Raw genomic sequence first — 18,573 nt, 5'->3', positions numbered from 1 at the left:
TTATAACATAAACTAAACTACTCAGAGATGTAAATGTACATGCTGTCCAGCTGATGAGTAGTACAGCTTTAACATGTACTTTGGTTTTGAATAATTCTAAAGTGTGCTTCGTCACAATTTCAACATAAGCCTTACCTTTTTTTCAATTGCTGTTGTATTCTGAAAATGTTACTCTTCAGATGTCAGAAATGTTGTTACATTTGTGTCAGTTTTAAATACTCATATTACTTTTCATGCTATGTTTATTTGAAAGAAAGAATAGAATTGTGACACTTGATAGATAGTAGGTAATAACACATTGCCAGCTCAAAGGTGATTTTTCTCTGGCACGTGGTCAAGAAGGCTGCTAAGGTAGTAAAGTTCCCAATGAAGTCCTAGATCTGTTGTCAAAAGTAGGAAATGTAGCACAATTTTACTGCTTGTGTATTGTACAGAATAGAAACTGATAGTTACACTTAACTTTTTAGTAGTTGTAAACCAGATATTTATTGTTGGCAACATACATTACTAAGTTTTTATTGAACTTCAGATATGATCAGCTTAAGATATCAAAACATTGTGCAGAAGCAAGCCACCTAACCTGTTGTTAAATAGTATTAATTTTATTTTCTTGCTCTGATACCTAACAGGCTACATTATGTTCTATGAAAGGCTGCATGAGAGCTCTTGTAGCCCAACTAAAATCTGAAAGTGAAGACTTACAGCAGGTACCGTCCTTTTGAGATTAAGTACCTCTTCGGCTTGGGCATTTCCATCACTTTTCATCCTATGAATTTCACTGCATTGTATTAAAATAATGTATTCCTTTTCTAATATTTACCTGCCTTCTATTCACCTAGTCTTGCAACTGGTTATTTTTATACTTTAATTCTATCACATTCATGAAGTTGAAGTAAGTACAACTTCTTGTAATAATGCTTATCTGAGGGTCATACTCTGTTTTTTCACCAAAGCACGCATAGCACATGGATCTGTTAGTGGAAGTCCAGTTCTAAAGATAGATATGAGTGATCTTAGATTCTCTAATTTAGTTTACTAGTGATGGTGCTAATGGACTGGGATTACCCAGAGAGTTAATACAGTATTGCAGTTCCTCCTACTCCTCCTACAAGTTGCAGCAAGTAAACAATAAGGGAATAATAGTAGATGAAGCTGCATTTTGAAAGAGAATGTGCATTTGATTTGACGAGTCATACATAACTACCCTTGACGTCAGCACCTCCCAAAGAAGTTTTCTAAGTACGAGCAAGATGTTCAGTGTGACACCTGAGTGTCTCTTCCAATGGCTCCTGCTGTGTAAAGAAAACAGCCTGAAAATAGGTGTCCTCAGGAGGTGCTTAGGGTGATCCTGAGAGTTGGGACTGCAGAACTGTTCTTCATTGGTATGGAACTTGTTTAATATTATTAAATATTAAATTACAGTTCATTTTAATGAATATATAGTAAACAAACTGGAACAGCTTTTGGGAAGGAAAACCCTGTTTTCCTTGCAATTTGAGTGAATTAACAGATAAAAGAAGAATTTTAAGTAGAATTTACTTCATCTCTTAAAACACAAAAAAATTTCTCCACTAGAGGAGGAACTAGCTAGTTATGATTTACAAAATAATTAGAATTACAGCAAAGGTTATTGGGTAAACTCTGATTTGGTATTGGGGCAGAAACTAAGTATACTTACTATTAGTGACAAGGAAGTCACGGATGCATGGGCCCTTTGACCCCGTGGTTTGTCTCCAGCCACTGGTATGTAGACCGTCATACATATGCATGCACACAAAGAAGTCCCTCACTCAAGAAAAGTTAGAAATGGTTTTTAATAAGAATATGGGACAGACTGCTTATTGGGCAAAGGGCCTGGCCATGTAAGCGTATCAGCCAGCTGACTGTTTAGGTGCAACTGTGCCTTTCTGTCCTCTTATCCTTGTTCTTTACCCAATATTGTACCACTCCAAATCACCTGGATCCATCCTTTTTCCTGCTTTTGGAGCTTTTGGGTCCTCCCATCCCATACTAAGTCTTCTGCAATTCCAGAATGCTCTTCCCTTGAATACCATAAAATGGCCCACATCCCTAGGTCAGGACTTCTGGACTGACCTGCCTTGGTCCAGAAGGTGCAAAGAGCTCTTCCGTTGACTTCCTTGAATGGGTGTCACACCTGGGCCATGGGGCTGCAGACCTGCGGGCAGAGCCCTGGAAAGAGCCTGGACAGGGTGCCCCCCCCTCAGAGCCCTCAGTTTGGGTTCCTGCCTGCCCTTGGGCCCCTGCGCTCCTCTGGGCATGTCGAGATGGGCCCCTGGTGAGATGATTGCTCCTGGACCCACCACAGGAGCCGCCAGGGAGGGGTATCACTGGGCTCTTCCATCTGCCACTGCCTCCCTGTGCTCCCTCGTCCGTGTGAGCAGGGGAGTGTTCATCACATAATCTAACAAGCTTATGCACTTCTGTGACAATGAGAACATCCATAGGTAAACGTTTTCTATCAAATACATTTCACAAGGAATAATACATGCTTACTGCAGCCCATAAATGGATGGTGTTTAGTATGTAAGGGTTGTCCGCTATAGTGACAATTCTACCTCAGTCTAGCTGCTGCCGAGGACAAGGACATAGGCTGAACGGCTACTCGTTTTCTGTAGATAACTATTCTGATTGTAAAAGACACAGTGTATTTTTTAAAGGCTTTAAAAAGCTTCATAAACATTAATCAAAGTAATCATACCATCTGAGAGACAAGCAAAATGTTAACTGTTCTATTTTACAAGCAGAATAGCTGAGAAAAAAATTATATAATTAAGTATCTCCTGAGATTACGTAGGTCTACTGCAGACATCAGAGTAGAGCACAAATCTGAATTTTTGGACCAGTTTTTCAACCAGCTTGGAAAACAGGGAACCTGATTTTGAATCTTTCTTTTTAGGTACCCACACACAAAAGCCTTTGATCAAACTTCATACTGAAATGTTAGAACAGTCTAGCAGACAACACAGCAAAAAGCAGATTTGAGCAAATTTTAGTTCAGATACTGAACGTGACCACTGTTAATCCATAGCATTCCAGAAATCCAGAAGGAAAGTCTGGTAACCTGCTAAAGTAGCTATATTGAAACACATTATTTTTCTTTTATGTGTTGCAGGTCATTGCAAGTGTGTTGAGGAACTTGTCCTGGCGAGCAGATGTAAACAGTAAAAAGACTCTAAGAGAAGTTGGAAGTGTGAAAGCATTGATGGAATGTGCTTTAGAAGTTAAGAAGGTATCTGTATAACTGATTGAGATAAATTTTGGAAAGATTGCATTTATTTTACACAAAACACAAATACTGTCCTTTTTTTGATAAAAAGTTGGTGAAATATTTGGGATGGTTTAGGTAGAAGTATTTAAGATATTATTTAAGATATAAAGAAGGTTTGAAGAGTAGAGTTGCTCTGACTTAACATAGCAGCAGACCACAGTGCAGCAGTGACATCTCAATACCACTAGTATTTCTGTAATTTTTTATTTACGAGGGTTGACAGCTTTTGCCTTTCAGTTTTATGAGCTGTGCTGTTGAAACAGCTGTTTTTTAAAATTTTGCAATTTAATAAAGCCTCTTTTGAGTTAGTGAATAGATAACTACAGCCAGCAAGTATTGTGGCACACATTTCTGAAAACTTTGAGGAAAGCAATACCAAATCCATAGCTGAAGGAGAGAATCAAACAGAAGTATTTACATGTGCACTGCTGCCTGCATCAGGCTTACCAGCCCAGAAGGTAGAAACTGGAACATAAAATAACTCCTTGAAGCTAACTTAATTTCTGAGAGCTTGAGATCAATAGTTGAAAACTTCTCTAATTTTCTAAATATGTCATTTTGTTATTTTCCTAGGAATCCACCCTAAAAAGTGTTCTGAGTGCCTTATGGAATTTGTCAGCACATTGTACTGAGAACAAAGCTGATATATGTGCTGTTGATGGTGCTCTTGCATTTCTAGTCAGCACACTGACATACCGGAGCCAAACAAACACTTTAGCGATTATAGAAAGTGGAGGAGGAATACTAAGAAACGTTTCTAGCTTAATTGCTACTAATGAGGACCATAGGTAGGTATATTTTTTCTGAAAATCTTCAGCAGTTCCACATGTGTATTAGACAGTTTCTGAGTCTTAATATGAATGCATGTACTAAGTATGGTAGTTAAGTACAGTTAATTTTTAATGCATTTGATAAGGCAAGTATTTCACTTAAATAACAGGAAAGTGCGAAGAGGTTAAGACCTACTGCTTGTTAATGGTGAACTGTACTAAAAGCTAACTATTCGTATTTGGAATAGGATTTGATTAGCATTCAGATGAAAGCTAGAGGAAATACGAGATAAATTTGCACTGGAGAACTCATGATTTTCCTTCTAAGGGCAAAACTTGCCTCTAGCGTAATAGGTTTTTGTTTTGTTTTGTCTCTTACCCTTCTTAAATGCCACTACTGATGTTTATTTTCAATTACTCAACACCAGGCAAATCTTGCGAGAGAACAGCTGCTTACAAACCTTGTTACAACACTTGAAGTCACACAGTTTGACAATAGTCAGTAATGCATGTGGGACCCTGTGGAATCTTTCTGCACGAAATGCAAAGGATCAGGAGGCGTTGTGGGACATGGGAGCAGTCAGCATGCTGAAAAATCTCATCCACTCAAAACACAAAATGATAGCCATGGGTAGTGCTGCAGCTCTAAGAAACCTCATGGCAAACAGGCCCGCAAAATATAAGGATGCTAACATTATGTCTCCAGGATCAAGCTTACCATCTCTTCATGTCCGAAAACAAAAGGCACTGGAAGCAGAATTAGATGCTCAGCATTTATCAGAGACTTTTGACAACATTGATAATTTAAGCCCAAAAGCATCTCACCGTAATAAGCAGAGACATAAGCAAAATATATACAGTGACTATGTCTTGGATTCCAGTCGGCATGATGATGGTATATGCAGATCAGAGAGTTTTAATGCTGGTAATATGACTGTACTTTCGCCATATCTAAATACTACAGTATTGCCTGGCTCCTCCTCTTCCAGTAGAGGAAACATAGAAAATTCTCGATCTGAGAAAGACAGAAGTCTTGATAGGGATCGAGCGGTAGGTTTAAATACCTATCATCCTACTGCAGAGAATACTGGGAACTCCTCTAAGAGAATAGGAATGCAGATTTCTACCACTGCAGCTCAGATCGCCAAAGTTATGGAAGAAGTAACAAGCATGCATATTCCACAAGAAGACAGAAGTTCTGGTTCCACTTCAGAAATGCACTGTTTGACAGAAGACAGAAATGCCCCAAGGAGATCAGCCACTGCCCACACTCACTCAAACACATACTTTCCTAAACCTGAGAATTCAAACAGGACATGTCCTATCCCGTACACAAAAATGGAATACAAGAGAGCTTCAAATGATAGTTTAAATAGTGTCAGCAGCAGTGATGGCTATGGTAAAAGAGGCCAAATGAAACCTTCCATTGAATCTTACTCTGAAGATGATGAAAGTAAATTTTGTAGTTATGGTCAATATCCAGCAGACTTGGCACATAAGATTCATAGTGCAAATCATATGGATGACAATGACGGAGAGCTAGACACTCCTATTAATTATAGTCTTAAATACTCAGATGAACAGTTAAATTCTGGAAGGCAAAGTCCCTCTCAGAATGAAAGATGGGCAAGGCCTAAGCACATAATAGATGATGAAATGAAACAAAATGAACAAAGGCAGTCAAGGAGCCAGAATGCAACCTACCCCGTGTACACTGAAAGTGGAGAAGATAAACACATGAAATACCAGTCACCTTTTGGACAGCAAGAGTGTGTTTCTTCCTTCAGATCAAGAGGATCCAGTGGTTCAGATCAGAACAGAGTAGGCTCATCTCTTGGAATGAATCAGAAAGTAAACCAGTCCTTGTGCCAGGTTGATGATTATGATGATGATAAGCCAACCAACTATAGTGAACGTTACTCTGAGGAGGAACAACAGGAAGAAGAAGACAGACCAACTAATTACAGCATAAAGTACAATGAAGAGGAACATCATGTCGATCAGCCTATTGATTATAGTTTAAAATACTCAACAGAAGTTCCTCCTTCTCAGAAGCCATCTTTCACTTTTCCGAAGACTTCTTCAGTGCAACACGCTAAAACTGACCATATTTCCGCAAGCAGTGGGAGCACATCGGCCCCCTCAGCTGGTTCAAAGAGACAGAATCAGCTTCACCCAAATTCTGCCCAGAACAGAGGTGGTCATGCACAAAAGACTGCCTCTTGTAAAACTCCCTCTATTAATCAGGAAACTATACAGACTTACTGTGTGGAAGATACCCCAATATGTTTTTCAAGGTGTAGCTCTTTGTCATCTTTGTCATCAGCTGAAGATGAAATAGGACGTGATCAATCCACACGTGTGGCAGATGCTAATAACACGCTACAGATATCAGAACTAAAGGAGAACAGTGGGTCTCTACCTACAGAAGGTGCAGTAAGTGAAATCACATCAACATCACAACACATCAGAACAAAATCCAGTAGACTTCAGACTTCTAGTTTGTCTCCTTCTGATTCCTCTAGACATAAAGCTGTTGAATTTTCTTCAGGTGCCAAATCTCCCTCAAAGAGTGGTGCACAGACTCCTAAAAGCCCACCAGAACATTATGTGCAGGAAACACCACTCATGTTCAGCAGATGCACTTCTGTAAGTTCCCTGGATAGTTTTGAAAGCCGTTCAATTGCTAGTTCAGTTCAAAGTGAGCCTTGCAGTGGAATAGTAAGTGGTATTATAAGTCCCAGTGACCTTCCAGACAGCCCTGGACAAACAATGCCTCCAAGCAGAAGTAAAACGCCGCCGCCTGCTCAGGGAGTTCAAGTAAAAAGAGATGTAGCTAAAGGTAAAGTACCTAGTGCGGAAAAGAGAGAGCCTGGTCCTAGACAGGCAGCTGTAAATGCAGCTGTCCAAAGAGTTCAGGTACTACCAGATGCTGATACACTGTTACATTTTGCTACAGAAAGCACACCAGATGGGTTTTCTTGTTCTTCCAGCCTGAGTGCTCTCAGTCTTGATGAGCCATTTATACAGAAAGATGCAGAGTTAAGAATAATGCCTCCAGTTCATGAAAATGAACATGGAAATGAAGTGGAACCTGAACAGTCAGATGATACAAAGGATAACAAGAAGAAGAAAGCAGAGAAGCCTGCTGAAGCAGAAAAAGACATTCTGGATGATTCTGATGATGATATTGAAATACTGGAAGCATGTATTATTTCTGCAATGCCAACAAAGTCTTCACGTAAAGCCAAAAAGCCTTCTCAAACACCTGCTCCAAAAATACCTCCTCCTGTAGCCAGAAAGCCTAGCCAGTTGCCAGTTTACAAACTTTTGCCTTCACAAAGCAGATTGCAGTCCCAGAAGCACGTGAGTTTTACACCAGGAGATGATATGCCACGGGTATATTGTGTTGAGGGTACACCAATAAATTTTTCAACAGCTACATCTCTGAGTGATCTCACAATAGAATCTCCCCCAAGTGAGTTGGCCAATGTAGACAGTGTGGGAATGGGAGCAGAGTCCAGGGAATTTGAAAAGCGAGACACCATTCCTACGGAAGGTACAAGTACCAATGACTCTCAGAGAGCAAAAAGCTCAACTGTGACTGCCCCAGGCCTGGATGAAGACAAAACAGAAGAGGGTGATATTCTGGCTGAGTGCATCAACTCAGCTATGCCAAAAGGAAAAAGTCACAAACCTTTCAGAGTGAAGAAGATAATGGATCAAATTCAACAAGCATCTTCATCTCTAAGTAATAAAAACCAACCAGAAGGTGAGAAAAAGAAGCCAACGTCACCAGTAAAGCCTGTTCCCCAAAATAATGAATATAGAACACGTATAAGAAAAGCCACAGAGCCTAAAAGCAATGTTAATATTGACAGAAGCTATCCAGAGAACAGAGATGCAAAGAAACAGAATCTTAAAAATAATTCAAGAGATTTTAATGACAAATTGCCAAATAATGAAGAGCGTGTAAGAGGAAGCTTTGCATTTGATTCCCCTCATCATTACACACCTATTGAGGGAACTCCGTATTGTTTTTCACGGAATGATTCCCTAAGTTCTTTAGATTTTGATGATGATGATGTTGACCTTTCAAGGGAGAAGGCAGAATTAAGAAAAGGAAAAGAAACAAAGGAAACAGAAACTAAAGGCTGCACTAATCCAGAACAGTCTTCAAATCAGCAGCCAAGTAACAGGACACAAGTTTGTCAGAAACACCCAACAGGCAGAAGCCAGCCTAAAACTTTCTCTCAGTCAACTAAAGATATTCCAGACAGAGGAGCAGCTACAGATGAAAAAATGCAGAATTTTGCCATCGAAAACACACCGGTTTGTTTTTCTCGCAATTCATCTCTTAGTTCCCTCAGTGATATTGATCAAGAAAACAATAACAACAAAGAAGGGGAACCTGCAAAACATACTGAGGCTCCAGATCCACAGATGGAATCAAACAGACCACAGACTTCTGGTTATGCACCTAAGTCATTTCATGTTGAAGATACTCCTGTATGTTTCTCCAGAAACAGCTCTCTGAGTTCTCTTAGTATTGATTCAGAAGATGATCTTTTGCAGGAATGCATTAGTTCTGCTATGCCTAAGAAGAAAAAGCCCTCAAGAATAAAGAGTGAAAGTGAAAAAAATAATTCCAGAAATACAGGTGGTATATTGGCAGAAGATTTAACGCTGGATTTGAGGGAGATACAGAGGCCAGATTCAGAACATGGTTTCTCACCTGATTCAGAGAACTTTGATTGGAAAGCTATACAAGAAGGTGCAAATTCTATAGTTAGTAGCTTGCATCAAGCTGCAGCTGCTGCGTCACTGTCTAGGCAAGCTTCATCAGACTCTGATTCTATCCTTTCACTGAAATCTGGTATTTCTCTAGGGTCTCCGTTTCATCTTACCCCAGACCAAGAAGAAAAACCTTTCACTAGTAATAAAGGTCCAAGAATTCTTAAGCCAGGAGAGAAGAGTACACTGGAGTCTAAAAAAGTAGAATCTGAAAGCAGGGGAATCAAAGGAGGGAAGAAAGTGTATAAAAGTATAATTACAGGAAAAACTCGCTCCAATTCTGAAGTTTCAAGCCAGCTGAAGCAGCCACAGCAGACAAGTGTGCCTTCAATTTCACGTGGTAGGACAATGATACATATTCCAGGAGTTCGAAATAGTTCTTCAAGTACTAGTCCTGTTTCCAAAAAGGGTCCCCCACTCAAAAACGCAAACTCCAAGAGTCCCAGTGAAGGCCAAAGTCTGACGAGTTCTCCAAGAGGAGTCAAGTCATCAGTGAAACCTGAGCCAGCTCCTGTAACGAGGCAGCCATCAGGGTTGAACCAGAGTGTATCAAGTAAAGGACCTTCTAGGTCAGGGTCTAGAGACTCCACTCCATCTAGACCTCAACAGCAGCCGTTAAGTAGGCCTCTGCAATCTCCCGGGCGAAACTCGATTTCCCCAGGAAGAAATGGTATCAGTCCTCCCAACAAACTGTCACAGTTGCCAAGGACATCATCTCCTAGCACAGCTTCGACTAAATCTTCGAGTTCAGCTAGAATGTCATATACATCACCAGGCAGGCAGATGAGCCAGCAAAACCTTACAAAGCAAACTGCCTTACCTAAGAGTACCAGTAGTATTCCACGAAGTGAGTCTGCTTCAAAAGGGTTAAACCAAGCTCTCAGCAGTGGTGGATCAAACAAAAAGACTGAACTATCCAGAATGTCATCCACAAAATCTAGCGGAAGTGAATCTGACAGATCGGAGAGACCTGTTCTTGTTCGTCAGTCAACTTTTATTAAAGAAGCTCCAAGCCCAACTCTGAGACGGAAATTAGAAGAGTCAGCTTCGTTTGAATCTCTGTCTCCTTCCAGGTCAGATTCTCCTACAAGGTCGCAACTACAGACCCCAGTTTTAAGTCCGTCTCTTCCAGATATGTCTTTATCCATTCATTCAGCTGCCCAGACTAGTGGTTGGCGAAAATTGCCCTCTAATCTGAGCCCTTCTGTAGAATATGATGGGAGACCAGCAAAACGTCATGATATAGCTCGTTCTCATTCTGAGAGTCCTTCTAGATTGCTGATCAATAGATCGGGAACATGGAAGCGTGAGCATAGTAAGCACTCCTCATCACTTCCTCGTGTAAGCACTTGGCGAAGAACTGGAAGTTCCTCCTCGATTCTGTCAGCTTCCTCAGAATCCAGTGAAAAGGCAAAAAGTGAAGATGAAAAGCAACACGGAAGTTCTCTTTCTGGACACAAGCAAAGTAAAGAAAGCCAAGCACCAGCAAAAGGCACTTGGAGAAAAATAAAAGAAAACGAAATTCCTCAGATAATGAATGATCCTCAGCATTCTTTCTCTGGTGCCACAAATGGCTCCGATTCCAAAACTCTCATCTATCAGATGGCGCCAGCCGTCTCTAAGACAGAGGATGTGTGGGTGCGGATAGAGGACTGCCCAATTAACAATCCTAGATCTGGAAGGTCCCCAACTGGAAATACTCCCCCTGTTATTGACAGTGTTTCAGAGAAGGGAGGTGTGAATGGTAAAGATTCTAAAGAGACGCAAGAAAAACAAACCCCGGGGAATGGAGGTATTCCTGTTCGTACCATTGGTTTAGAAAACCGTCTGAACTCTTTCTTTCAGATAGAGAGTCCAGACAAGAAAGGCACTGAAACAAAGCCTCTGCAGAATAATGCTGTTCCCACACCAGAAAATAACGAAAGTACTGTAAGCGAGCGTACACCATTCAGTTCCAGTAGCTCAAGCAAACATAGCTCCCCTATCGGTGCTGTTGCAGCAAGAGTGACTCCTTTCAACTACAATCCAAGCCGCAGGAAGAGTAGTGTGGACAGTAGTTCTGCTCGGCCATCACAAATACCAACACCAGTAAATAACAGCATGAAGAAACGCGACTCCAAGTCTGAAAATCCAGACTCCAGTGGAACTCAGAGTCCTAAACGTCATTCTGGTTCTTACCTGGTAACTTCTGTTTAAGTGCAACAAAAAATAAACAAAACTGTATTAAATACAGCAGCTATTTAGAAACTGTTTCAGATGAAACTTAAAGATTGGGGATTGAACTTTTTTGTTTTTATTTGTTGTAAATAGGTTTGATTCTTGTTAGAAGGTCCTTGTTCTGGAAGCCATATTTGATAGTATACTTTGTCTTCACTGGTAATATTTTGGAGGAATACCTGATTGAGTTTGGAATAAAATTGTTAATGCAAGTATATTTGTACAGTATGTTTAACATGTATTTAATTAGCATCCCATCCCATAATCCTTTAAATATTGCTTGTCGTTGAAATCATGGAACATTGCAGATAGAGATGATAGTCATATTGCTTTATCAATCATTTCTAGATTACAAACTGACTAAACTACATCAGGGAAGAATTGCTATTATTTATGCAAAAAAGTATACTCTGTTCTAGTATTTGTGAGTCCATCTAACCCCATAATTAATCATGTGGCTGTGAAATTCACAGTAATATGGTTTCTGCTGAACAAGCTTTCCCAGCCTGCTTTTCTGCATGAATGGAACTGATGGTTCATTTTCTGAAGTAATGATTAACATTTCTGTGGTCACATAATGTGCATAGATAGTTCTGGTGTAACGATTTACACTTTCTTTGTGCTCTGCAAAAAAAAGAAAAAAAAAGCTGTGTAACTGTAAAACCTTGAACAAAATTATTTTACCTGAATTAGATTTTATCTTAAAGTAGGTAGAATTTTTTTGCTATGCTGTAACTTGTTGTATATTCTGGTATTTGAGGTGAGATGGCTGCTCTTTTATTAATGAGACATGGGTGATGTCTCAACAGAGACTAAAGTGAACATTTCAGAATAAATTATTACTATATGTAAATTGTGTGTGTTACTTCTGCATTACATAAAAATACAGTATTTTCTTTTGAGATGTCACCATATAATGTGTTGTATAATGCACTTACACTTAGGGCCTGATCTAGCAGAATCTTGCACCTCCAGTATTTGTTCTTCCTTAGCACTACAAATGGCTGTTACAGGATGCTAACGACAGTTGCAGATCAGGGCCTGCGTCTTCTGTAATATATTTGTAATTGGGACAGTTTCACACATCTCAGGTGCATAACAAGGCTAAAGGCAGGGTATTTCCAGTAGTCAAGCAGTATAATTGTTTTCATGACTGCAAGCCTGAAACAATACTGTGTTTATTAAAATAATATTTGTAAAACGAAAGATTTGTTTTTTTCATTGGGAGAAATAATATAGAATGTGAAATAGTGACTATAAGATGAAATTTTAATTCTATTTGAAATGTTAATGCATTTTTTAATTTATTTTTTAAAAATTAAGGGGAAAATATCGCAAGAATCCCATGGCAGCAAGACATTTGTTGTCATAGTAGAAAAACAGTTTTATACACAAGCCAGGACATTTGCTGCCTTGAGCCTTTTTTCATGCAAATATGGTTTGTGCTAGAACAATGCTGAAAGGACAGATTTGTGCTTTAAAAATATAAATACAGTCTGAATTTAGATGAGAATTGGTTTAACGTAGAAATGTGAGACAACAGGATATTAACCATTCTGTGCATGATTGAACAAACCATGAAACAGTATGTCAAATTTGTTGCTTATCGACTGGACTATTCTAAAGTTAGCTAAGTAATTGGTATTCAGGATTCAAAATGCTCTGATTTCAGGAAGCCCTGAAATAGATCATTTTACCATTATGGTAGCTTTAACACAGTTGCGAAGTGTATCACACCTGTGGCTTTTGTACTCCATCTGATGGTGAAAAGAAACAATTTTTATCTTGAATTCACTGTAGACATGCACTGTTTACAAACAGAATTGAGATACTGTCAGCAGACAGAAGTCAATTCAGATAAAGTTAAAAGCCAATACCAAAAATACCTGTTTGGCAGAAGTGTCTTTCTTGGTCTTTTTCTTTGCTTCCTGTCAGATTTGCTTAGAGAGACGTGCTGTGTTTCTGTAGCATCTGGTGAATTAAGCAGCACTCCTCATGTTAGATTTTGAAATATTTTGTAGATAGTGTCTTCACAAAACTTCTAATGTGAATGTTAGCATCCTTTTAAAGATTAAATAGAGACAGATTATATGATGTGTTCAAAGTCAGGACTTCCTATTGGAGCAGCATACTGAAGTCCATCTTTTGAGTTTAAAATGCAAACCCGCTTCTGTGGTCATGTCACACCATATGGATGTGATACTTCTTTTATGCTGGGCTTTTAACTACTAATATGAAGATACACCATATAATCCAAGATAGTTGTTTATCACCAGCTTTACATCTGTTTCCTGTCAATTTAAGAATTTAAATGTAAACTGAATCTCAGTAAAGAAATTCTGATTTCAGTTTTCTAACCAAGGGGATCTGAAGTTGTGAAACAATAAGTAGTTGTATGCGTATCAAACACCAGAATGTCTTTGAAAATTGTAGTGGCTTCTTTAGATAGTTTTGGAGGTAGTTCATGACCATTATAATTGGGAAGTCTCTCAATATCCTCATAAGTAACGTATATTTGTAGCAAAGACAGATGAGAAACTTCCCAACTGTAAGGGTAGTGATACACTAAAATATGCTTCCCATGGAAGTTGTTGCATTTCCATTATAGAAGTTTTAAGAAAAGGTTTATGAAACATCTCACAGGGATAGACTATAGTATATTTCACATTGCCTGTGTGCAGAGATGGACTTAAGTGATCTTTCAAAATCCTTTCCAGATCTACATTTCTCTGATTCTTTATCTAAAATGGTTAGTATCCACTAAAAGCCTTTTAGAATATTTAAGGACATCTGTGATGTTTGATTTTTGTTAGTGATGGGGATACAAAGTTATATTCTAAGCTTAACTATAAAAACAGATTCCAGAAATATAATTTTTTTTAAAAAATGGCTGCAATAAGTATATTTGGTCTTGGATTTTGTTAATGATGCCTAGATCCAGGACAGTCAGATTTGATTTATGCTGCTGAAGATTTACAGTTGTTCTTGTTTTTATTTTTATGAAGTTGCCACAGCAGGTGAAAGGACATTATTTATGTCAAGGCAAAACATAAGCAAGGAGCTAAGGAAACCAAGGCTCATTTTACTGTTCTGGGATGTGCTGCCTTTCTTTCCTCAGATTTTGGTAGAACTTCTGTGACTTGTGCTCAGACTTTTATTTGTCCTTGAATTAGCTTATCATATCCAAAACATATCAAACTTGTAATTAAAATTGAGTTTATACTGAAAATACACTCATAAAGCTCACTTCAGACTGACACATCTTTGTCCTCTTGATGTGAAACGCAGAAATTTGACCTTCTCACAAATTGTAATTAGTTCACTTTTCAAAATGTACATTCATTTAGTTTCTTGCAGTGTGTTCCAGTTAAAGTTATTGCTGAAAGTTCTTCTGACTAAATATTGCAAATGTTAAAGGGGAACTAATCTATTTCTGTTTTTCACGCGCAGTTCTCTGTCGAGAGTATTTTCCCCTGAAACCTTAAAGATATTCTCAGAACTCTGTCAGAGATGACAACTTAAAAATTGAAAGCCTTTGCTAGGATTTCCTGATGAGATTGGAATATTATTTCAAGCAGGATTTGGCTGCAGAATACGAGTATAGTTTCTGCTATGAACTTGAGTAAGGAACAGCATCCTTCAGCATAGACTAGTATGTTTAATGGCTTTGAGAAGTTAGTTGCTGTCTTGGGTAAAGGGGGAGGGAAAGAAAAGGGACAGTTTCAGAGACTTTAAGCCATACTATTCTAGAGACATACTTCCCTGTCTTCCCCAGTAAATGGCATAAGATGCACAGGAGACAGAACACTTTGACCGTGAATTAATGAGGGTTTATTTTGAAAGTATACCGGTAGACCATGAAACAGCAAAACTTCTGTTTGATAATGTGACAGCTGAATTTGACAGTTGCTTTGGAGTACTTCCTAACTGTCTGTCCTCTCATCCCCCTTAACAGAAATTGAGATTACCAAGAAGATAGCTGTGTATTATCTTCTTCATTCTTCTTAAGGATGAAGATCCATATTATTTCTAGAATCGAAGAAACAGCCTGCAGTATTGAAAGTTTTCTTCCTTCCATGCTCATGGCTGTGAATCCTGGCTCTCAACTGACCTTTCAGTGGACTAGTTCACATGTTACCTAGCTAGCAGAACTGATGGGAGGAATAGGGTTAGTGCTGCATTTAGCATTCTGAATTTGCTCGACAAGTGCCACTGGAGCCAGCAGAAAAGAAAATAAAAGCTAGGGCTGGTAGGTAGAGGTTGGGATAGCTTCCTTTATGTGGGCAGTCAGTGGGTTGGATCAAGCCATAGAGGCAATATTAAGCCAATATGCCAAGTTTTAAACCTGTTCTTCACCCTTTCTGAGAGAGCAAAGGCAAATTAGAGTTGAGGGATTTTTACTCTTGTTCACTCTGACCTTCTGCCTAATGGCCCCTAGTGCTTTGCATTTAAGTATGTCATGTTGGGGTAAGTCCTTTATCCTGGAAATTCTGACAACTAACCAGAAGTATTGCATCAGTCTATAGTTTGCGCTTGTGGAAAATAAATTTTTCCTAAATGAAAAAAATGCAAAGAACACATTTTCCTACCATATGTAAGATTCTAGGTGACAATTTTAAAATTTCTAATGTTAAATTCAATGCAGTAAACCCTTCCAGTAAAAATTTATTGCAGCTAGTTGTTTCTAGAAGAGGCTTGAAGAGGGAGAGAACATCTCCCTTCCCTAATGAAGACAGTACTACTGGTAGGGATGATCTGGAAAATGTTCAGGTGGACTTCTACAAGCTCTTCTATTCTGTCATTACCAGATGCCTCACAGACTTGGCTTTTCTCATCTAGCTTTCAGTAAATAGTATGAACAGCCATAAGTGTCACTAACAATCGTGTAGACTTCCACCTAAACATAACCTCATGCATCTACTGTAATTCCTTGCAAAGTTGCATCTGCCTGTCTGACAGCTTTTTTCTTGATGAGATGTGTGATGGATTAAGCTGCAAATCGGAAGTGAAGTGTCAGTTAATATGAAGCATGGCTTCCTCCACATGCTTAAATCTTCAAGGACCTTCTTAATACCAAATTACCCAAATGTATTCACTCTCTGGTTCCACAGCCATGTCCTTTGCACTTTTACATTTAACCAGAAGAGATGCCCATGCTTCTATTTTCATTTCAAATCACATGTAGAAATATGCTTCCTGCTTCATAGTTTCCTATATGCAGAATAATAGATTGTATCTTTAAATGTGTTTATAGAGAATGTTACGTAGTTAAGGTTGAGTTTTTAGTCAGAATGGTAAGTTAACTGGTTACGTGTTGTGTTTTGTTACTTATTGGAAGTGCAAGGGGATTTGTTGTGGTGCAGAAGAGCTTAAGAGCTCACAACAGTAATTAATGCAGGTGTCAATTTTTGATGCCAATGTTAATATAAAATATGTATTTAATACATAGGTTTTCTGTTGTCAACTTTTCAGTTTACCAGATGTGCTGTTTACTTACTGGGTAATGCTTCCCTAGCATAGTTCTGCAAATTACCTTTCTTAGGAAATTTCCACACAGTTACAGGCTTACATATTTATGAATTTCTGCCACTTCAAGATTTCAGGAAATTATTCTAATTTTGCGGTTTGTGAAAGCATCCTTTGCTTGAGTGGCTGTGGAATTGCAGTTAGGATATCAGGAGGATGCAGAGGGAGCTTCTCACTCAGTAAAACGCACTTCTGTCCAGATCTCGAGCCATATGTACAAACAGTATCTCTAATGCCCTACTTTTTGGTGGGATTTAACATGCATAAAGCTTGTGCTGGTTCTTTGCAGGTAATTAAATTGTCATCCTCTGAGATCAGATGCATTTTCCCACCTGTAAGTGTTGTTTCTCTTGAACAATCTCAGCCCACAGTTCCCTTCAGTTTTGTTGTTTGCTTCTGCCTGAGATGCATTACTGTTTATATCCTAACTCTGTAATTCTTTCTTCAACTATTCTAATGTATTTTGTTTCACAGTATACATATTCTGAATTTAGTCTTGCTATGCATAATTTATTTATTCCTTGCAGTGTTATATAAAATTTCCTCCTGGTTGCACCTTGTCAGAGTGGAATTCTTTTCTTGGCTACTACTGAAAGTTAGACGTCTTGTTTTCTGTATCAGAAATATGATTTGATTTTAAAAGAAAGTTGCTGTTAAGACCCTTGAGCAAGGATTCAGCATATCAGAACAAACACTCTCTAAAAAACGTGCAGTTTTGTTTAGTGGTACTTGTGTTTCAGATAAAGTAAGTGGAAAAAAGAAGCTCAGAGACACATGGTTCACCAGTAATACGCTCTGTTCTCTTACATGTTTCATTTTAGAACAAACTGCACAAAACAAAATCTAGTTCCAACACAGTGTAATTCTGTAATCTCTATTACTTACAAGAGGTTCACAAGAAGGTTTACTTCAACTCATAAGCACAGCAAAGGCTTAGTTAATTCCAAAGTCTGCCTTTTCCATAAAGAATGCATTCTTTAGTCCCTGATTAGAGACTAGTAAGTGACCTAGATTGATTCATTCCCAACACACACACACACACACAAATGGATTTATATATACTTTGCACTCTTATACTTGCTTTAGACTTCGGTATAGTTAGAAGCATCTAAACTAAAAAAAGGCACTGTTGCTGACTTACTAAGATCCTTTGTTTTCTAATATTTGTAGTGCTCTTTTTCATAGTTCAGAAAATGAGTTCTAATTTCAGGACCGATTAGCTGATACCTTATTTTTGAAGTGTTCAAGAGAAAGATGCATTTAAGTCTTGATTTATATGCAGAAAAAGAAATTCCCTTGCTAGTAACTTAAACTTTTCAGAATAAAGAAAAGGTACTAATACTATCACCTGGAGTGATAGTATTTTATCTATTTATTTAAATTCGTTTAAACATACTTTAAGTCAGCAGGGATTGTGAAAACAAGGAGATTTTGAGTGATTACATTTAATACAAATGAAGGTAGGTCATGCCTAATTCTCTCCCTACTTCCAACAATCCTCTGACAAAAAGCATATTGTCTGGGCTAAATACAGAAGGGAAAAGGCAGTTTGGGTGCACTGTTAACACAGTTCAGATTTACTTGTGTATATTACCTAGGTCATTGGCAAGGTCTCTGATGGCACACATTTAGAGTGGGTGTAGCTGTGGAAAAGCAGGATGGTAGATGTAAAAGTTAATCTGTAATGAATGGTGAGAAGACTCCCATTATTGTTATTATTGCCATTGTATGATGAAAGGGAGTTGGCATCTTTTTTTCTCACTATAATTGAGCAGTTGAACAACTGTGATGGGTTATTTGACACTTAAAATGTTTTGGGTCTTGTCATTTAACCCCAGCCAGCAACTAAGCCCCACACAGCTGCTCACTCAATCCACTCCCACAGGATAAGGGAGAGAATCGGAAGGATAAAAATAAGAAAGCTCATGTGTTGAGATAAATACATTTTAATGGGACAGGAAAGAAAATAATGATTAC

At 38.5% G+C, this 18,573-nt stretch overlaps 1 protein-coding gene across 2 annotated transcripts in view; it reads left to right on the top strand.

The window, feature by feature from the left end:
* The window catches only part of APC (APC regulator of WNT signaling pathway), a 102,842-nt gene extending 85,686 nt beyond the window's left edge, over positions 1-17,156 (top strand). For both annotated transcript variants that reach the window (XM_055790265.1, XM_055790264.1), the window contains exons 13-16: positions 630-707; positions 3,134-3,250; positions 3,863-4,077; positions 4,488-17,156. In XM_055790265.1, the coding sequence (XP_055646240.1) occupies positions 630-707; positions 3,134-3,250; positions 3,863-4,077; positions 4,488-11,049 (6,972 nt within the window). In that variant the 3' untranslated portion in view covers positions 11,050-17,156. The remainder of the gene's footprint in view (positions 1-629; positions 708-3,133; positions 3,251-3,862; positions 4,078-4,487) is intronic.
* The last annotated feature ends 1,417 nt before the right edge of the window (positions 17,157-18,573 follow it).

Source organism: Falco peregrinus, chromosome Z (genome assembly GCF_023634155.1).
Source record: "Falco peregrinus isolate bFalPer1 chromosome Z, bFalPer1.pri, whole genome shotgun sequence".
Lineage (NCBI taxonomy): Eukaryota > Metazoa > Chordata > Aves > Falconiformes > Falconidae > Falco > Falco peregrinus.
Note: the sequence above shows the minus strand (reverse complement) of the source record. Positions and strands in the feature narration are given on the sequence as shown.